This window comes from Brassica oleracea, chromosome C5, assembly GCF_000695525.1.
Source record: "Brassica oleracea var. oleracea cultivar TO1000 chromosome C5, BOL, whole genome shotgun sequence".
In the NCBI taxonomy this organism is placed as follows: Eukaryota; Viridiplantae; Streptophyta; class Magnoliopsida; order Brassicales; family Brassicaceae; genus Brassica; species Brassica oleracea.
In genome coordinates this window covers 5,692,249-5,698,681 of record NC_027752.1, presented here as the reverse complement: position 1 = coordinate 5,698,681, position 6,433 = coordinate 5,692,249, and the positions used below count along the sequence as shown (strand labels likewise).

Below are 6,433 nucleotides of genomic sequence, written 5' to 3'. Positions count from 1 at the left end.
TTCTGGAATAGAAGAATAGCGAATATTAATATGATGTTCAGGAATTAGAGAAATCTTAACGATTAAGAAAACTCATATTATATTCAAAACAATTTCCTCAAATGAATATAATAATCCAAGATCTATATTTCACTAAAATCCGAGTGTGCTTTGGCTCATCGCCCGAATGTTTAGCTATTTAGGTAAGCAACACTTTGCTAATTATATCAAATATAATTCTTGGTTGTTAGAAGACATCTTATGTCTTATCCAACCTATGTCTTTAAGCCCAAAACCGTTTTGATAGCCTAGTCAAGTAAACCAATCTTCTTTCACATGGTAACCGTTACCATCCACCTCACTCATGTAATTGCAGGCACTTTGGTTTGGCAAACTCATCTTACAACGAAACGAGCCTTTATGATTGATAAGATTGGGTAGACATCAAAGATAATTAATGAAGGAACAAAATTTAATTCAATTGTAGTTCATATTTATAATTTATATCAAATATAAAAGGTAAATACAACTAATACATATCTAATATGTAATTTAATTGAATTATAAATAATTTAATTAATCTTAATCAAATTAAAATATTAAATTATTTATTAAATAAGTTTAATTTATTTTAATATCTAATCATATTAGAGACTTAAACAAATAGATTGAAATGATCAAATCAAATCAATCACACTAACCAAATAAACCAGAGAGCTGGTTTAACCTGTTTAAAAGGTTACATAGAATCATACAATTTTGTTACAATAACACACATCGTCTAACAAACGGTTTAACCGCTTTAGGTGACGATCATACAATCACATGATTTCATGATACATATAATTTTATTTAAAAATCAGGTCACCAAGAGTTACGATAACATTACTGATGACTTTTAAATTATATGTATGCGTAAACAACTTATATATTTACTTTATATAGCACACGATCACCTTATTAATTAAATATTCATGAACTTGGCAGTTTTACATAAGCGTGAGACAAAAACGCATATTACACAAAGTACATATTATTTGTGCTATCACCGAATGATCATATCATTCATAGTTCTCTTCTATTCTTTACTTATATGTGATATTGATCTTTCCTAAACAATCAATATTTATTAACACATAAAATAGCACACATCTTTATCCAATAAAGAAAAATATATGGTTTAGAAATCGATCGATGATACCATAATCAAATTAGGGTTCTTCTTAACGTGTCAAACACATCGATTTCAAACCATCAAATTTCCCTAGTTATTAATCTATACGAAATTATAAATTAAACAAGATAAGATTTCAATATTAAACACATAGGCTCTGATACCATTGTAGGAATTCATACTGGTTTATAACTATTTATAAATCAACCTATGAATTTATATGCCTAGGATCTCATGTCAATACTGAAATAAGCTTAGATCTTAGAGTTTCGAATATACCTGGTTATACTGCAGCGGAAGGATGGATAACCAAGTCGAGATTTCTAGCACTTCAAACGTCGTGCCTCTACCGGTATCCACACACACACAAACTGGATCGATACGGGATGTTAGTGCCGTTGAGATCAAATCTCAAAAGTCCAATGAACTACTTGTTGGTACTAGGGTTTATGAATGAAAAACGGCTTGAAAGTTAATTAATTAACTTCATCTTATAACATATATATATATATATATATATATATGGGAGGGAGGCGTTGGCCTACGGTCTAATAATTGGGCTGGGCCAATTAATTAGTTTCCTCCCATCGTAACCCATTACGTACATATATATATATGCACTTATAAGATTCCATATATCATATGATTATTCATAAATCCAACATTGATTTTAATCTAAATTAAAACCAACTATCATTGATCCAATTTGCTTAGGTGTGTGATCATGTAGGATCATATAATATTAGTAATGAATTCTAAATTTGTAGATTATAAGCGGCTTATGGCAAGACATTATAACCACCTAATATTATACGATTGTCAATCTCGATACTACGACTTTATCAAGAGTAAGTATAAATGATTTTAGGACATTCCTAACTATCACTTGTTATTTTTTTTTAAATGGCCATCACCTTCTACGAATAGCACGACAATATGAACACAAATCTGTAACTAAGTGAAATTAAAAATGGGTTAATTTGCAAACTAACCAAATTTTCATCAAAAATAAAAAATATAGCACTAATTTTGACATAATTAAATCCATAACAAATTTTCACAAAATTTGTGCGGTAGAACCCTTTATTTTTTTAAGTTACCGGTGACAAAAGATAGGTGATATCATCGATGATTTAGAACATATGGACAAGATAAAATATGCACTGTTGAAAATCAAATTAAACATATAACATGTCATCACTCAATTAATTACCACATATAAAAATTCAATTTCTTAAAATTAAAACCGCGAAACAAGCGGCGAAACAATTATGCATGATAACTGAAAACATTTTCTCATAAATAATACATAATATGGATTCTCTATAAATAGTACATAGTATATAATCTGTTCCATTTACATATTAAATTAATAAATTTGAACATCATATAAAAATAATATAGAATTTATAGTGATTTAATAGATAGGTTGTATAAAACTCTATTAATAATATAATCATAAACCCTAACTCTAACCTCAAATCCCCCCTTTTAAATATTAAACCCTAAACCCAAATATAAAATATAATATATGTTTATAATATTTTAAATAAAATTAAAATTTGAAATAATTACAACAAAAATAGAATAGAACATATAAAATGGTATATCACATATTAATTGAAATAGATTTTGTTTATTTGTGGACATTTAAAAGTTACTAAATCATATGTATCCAATAGAAATATTGGACAAGATGAAACAAAATTATAACTTATGCATGTGAACATACTCTAACCCCACCCCTACCCCCTTTAAATACTAAACCTTAAATCTTAATCAATAAACCCTAAACCGAAATATAAAATATAATATATATATACTTACAATATTTTAAATAAAATTAAAATTTGAAATACTTAGACCATATCTAATGGTATAATACATATTAATTCAAATATAACTATTTATTAAAAAATATATTTTATTTATTTGTAGACATTTAAAAGTTGCTTCCAAAAATTATATGTATACAATAGAATATAAGACAAGATGAAACAAAGTTATAAGTTATGCATGTGACATACTCTTCCATCATAAAAAATTAGCAAATGAAAATATAAATAGAATGGAATAGACAAAATAGTATAGTACATATTGATTAAATTATCAAATGGTCTAAAAATAATATACCAGGTTTGTTATAAATTAGAAAATAGAGTAAAACTCGATTTTACAGTCACTATAATAAAAAGCGATGGTGGTTACGAAGAATCGATGGGCAGATAGGAAAGATGTAGCAGAGGTTACAGAGTTCGTGGTGGTCTTGGTGGCTATGATAATGGTGGACATGTGATGGATGTATTCATGAAGAAGTTGATGGTGATTACGGAAGATGTGATGATTGTTGCGACGGTAGAGACACATGTGGTGGTGGTAGCTATAGCAGTGGCAACGGTTACCGGAGCGGCGAGGTTACCGGATCAGTGACCGGAGCGGCGACGGTTACCGGATCAGCGTCGGTGGTTATAAAGCAACTGGTGGTTGTGGTTTCGAAGAAAACCGTGATCATGGATATAAAGAGGTACTATGGTGGTGGCCATGGTGATGATAGGATGGTCGAAGACGAAGTGATATATGTGGTTATGGAAAAATAATAATAGTTAGGAGTAGTTACCGGAAGAAAATAAAACAAAATGAAATAAATAAATAAATAGTTACGGCAATATAGTATAATTTGTATGAATGTTAAAGGCTTTTTATTTTTTTAGTTAGATTCCTAATTATAGTTTGTTTGAAAGCTACTGACTGCGATTTCCCATCAAAAATTGTACATTAGCCTATGCAAGATTAGCAAGTCTTTTTTTCAAAAAAAAAAAGATTAGCTAAAGTAGCATTAGGATCGAGATTGTTTTCTGTGCGACAACGGAGGAGCGTATAAGCTGGACAAGATTTCCTAGAAGTTGCTAGGGGTGGGCGTTCGCATTCGGATCGGGTATTTTGGATTTTCGAGTATTTTATTATAGAGGTACAGAATACGTTCGGGTATTTCTACATTTTGGGCCGGGTTTGGATATTTTAAATTCAAGTTTAGTTATTTCGGGTCGGGTTCAGATATTTAGATTTCGAAAGAAAAAAAATTCATTGTTTATTTTTTTATTTAAAATATATAATTTTAACTTAACTGGTTTTCTAAGTTTTAATAAATTAAACTATTAATAGGTTTGAAAATAAAATTTTAAAATTATAAAGACAATAATTTAGTTGTTATTTTCAAATTTTGGATGCAACTTTTTTTAATGTAAAAAATAAGAGCTTGATATGTATTTTAAGTAACTAGCAAATGATTTTGTCAATAATTATATGTATATTATCTGATTTTGAACTATGTGCAGCGTCAATTTAAATATTTTGAATAAAATTAGAGAACTAAACTAGAAATATTCATATGTTCGGTTATCTTTGGATATCCATTCGGGTTCGGATATCCAATCTCTCCTAATTCAATATCCGTTCGGATATTTTACTACTTCGGTTCTAATTTTGGTTTGGGTTTTTCGGGTCGGGTTCGGATACGGGTTTGGATATCGGGTAAAATGTTCACCCAGGATGTTGCATTCTCTGCTTTAGCCAATGGAAGGTCAAACCCTCTGTTTTCGTTACAGGTTTTACTTTTGTATCGCTTTTTGCTTCATGGGCTGATTCTTGTGTCTTTGGTTGAGCCATATGTTGCTGTTGCGGCAGTTTTTAAGTTATTTTTATTTACAAATTTTGACAGAAGTAAAATGTGTGAATTAGTGGAAGATACTAGATAGATTTGGCCCGTCAATAGTGATAAATTTCAGTCACCGTAAGATGCTAGATAGATCTGGCCCATTAATATATATAGAGTCCATTGTCCACTACTATCAAACTAGATTGATATGGCCCATTAGTAAGAAACGTTTGGTCAATTGTATCAAAATAATTTAACAGCATTTTAGAGAAAATGCAAATCATTTCTGAGATGCGAAAACCCGATCGAGATTTTACGTTGAACGTCTTGAAGATTACGAAATTGAAACAGAATATCCTATACATGAATTCAATTACTACAAATAATCTATATATATAAGGTTGAAGTATCCGTCTTTTTATGTTCTCCATGTCACTCTGGAGGGGTGGAGCTTTCTCGCCACGTGTCGTCCCGGTAGGTGGTCAGTGTATCTCACGCTTCTCCTTAAACCTACGAGTAATTTTTTTCCGTTTGCTTGATAAAGATGTGAATTGGCTTTGGGCTTCGTTTGTGATGTGGGCTTAATGTGTGTTTTAAAGATAACCCAATTTAAGCCCAAATGATAGCCTTTTCCTAACCATAACGTCTCATATATCCTTTAATCCGTAATTTGTTTTATGTTTTCTCTTGATTAATCCACTTCTCTTTCATTAAGATTTTGATGAGCCTTTTCGTTAACTCTAAAACTGCCTTGGTCTCCAGCTATATATACCTCACCTTCCTATCATGCAAACTCCAACTCAAACCAAATCTGAAACTCCAACTCAAAACATTCGATTTCCAAGCAACCGATTCCGATGGCTAATTCGTACACTATTCTTGCTGATTTGAGGGCTGGGAGATGTTCCAACACCGCGGAGGTCCGTCTCTTGAGGTTCTGGGAGGAGAAAAACATCAACAAAAGGGGACAGCTGATGAGTGTTGAGATGTTATTGGTTGATGAGCATGTAAGTATCTTTTGCCACTAATATAATTATCTTCTCGGTTCAATCTCTTGATATTTAGAAAATTCTTTAAATTTACAATCACATAATAAGTCTTTCATGATTTGTTAACTGTTCTTAATTTTTGCTTTTCTTCATATGAACAGTCGACGCTTATCCAAGGGTCTGTTCCTGCGGCTATACAACTTACGTTTAGGAGTCGGTTAACCGAAGGCTCAGTGTACACCTTAAGTGGGTTCGATTTCACACGCAGCAACCCAAAATTCAGACTTTCTGATGGGCCTGTCTCGACTCGTTTCAATGAGGGGACTGCTTTTGAAAAGTTAGCAACCACTACGAGGATAATTCCGACAGGGCATTTCCGCTTCCGACCATATGAACAGATACTTGAGCTCGCAAACACCGGGAAACAACTTTCGGGTATTAATTCAGTTTTTTTTCTCTGTTTGCTTTCTCATATAACGATTGATTTTGGGTACATACGATGATATCTTAGACGTTATGGGTGAGCATCGTGCAATAAGGAGCACAATAACGGACCGTCTACTTGGGGCACAGCGTGTTATGCTAACTTTACGCCTGGAGGGGTACGCTCGGTTCTCTGATATCCGTTTCTTATGA

General features: G+C 31.7%; 1 protein-coding gene across 1 annotated transcript; it reads left to right on the top strand.

Annotated features, from left to right (window-relative positions):
• Positions 1 to 5,665: 5,665 nt before the first annotated feature.
• Positions 5,666 to 6,433, top strand: LOC106344345. The gene is made up of 3 exons (XM_013783744.1): positions 5,666 to 5,815; positions 5,959 to 6,232; positions 6,309 to 6,433. Exons 1-3 carry the CDS (start codon positions 5,666 to 5,668, stop codon positions 6,431 to 6,433), a joined length of 549 nt encoding a protein of 182 aa, XP_013639198.1.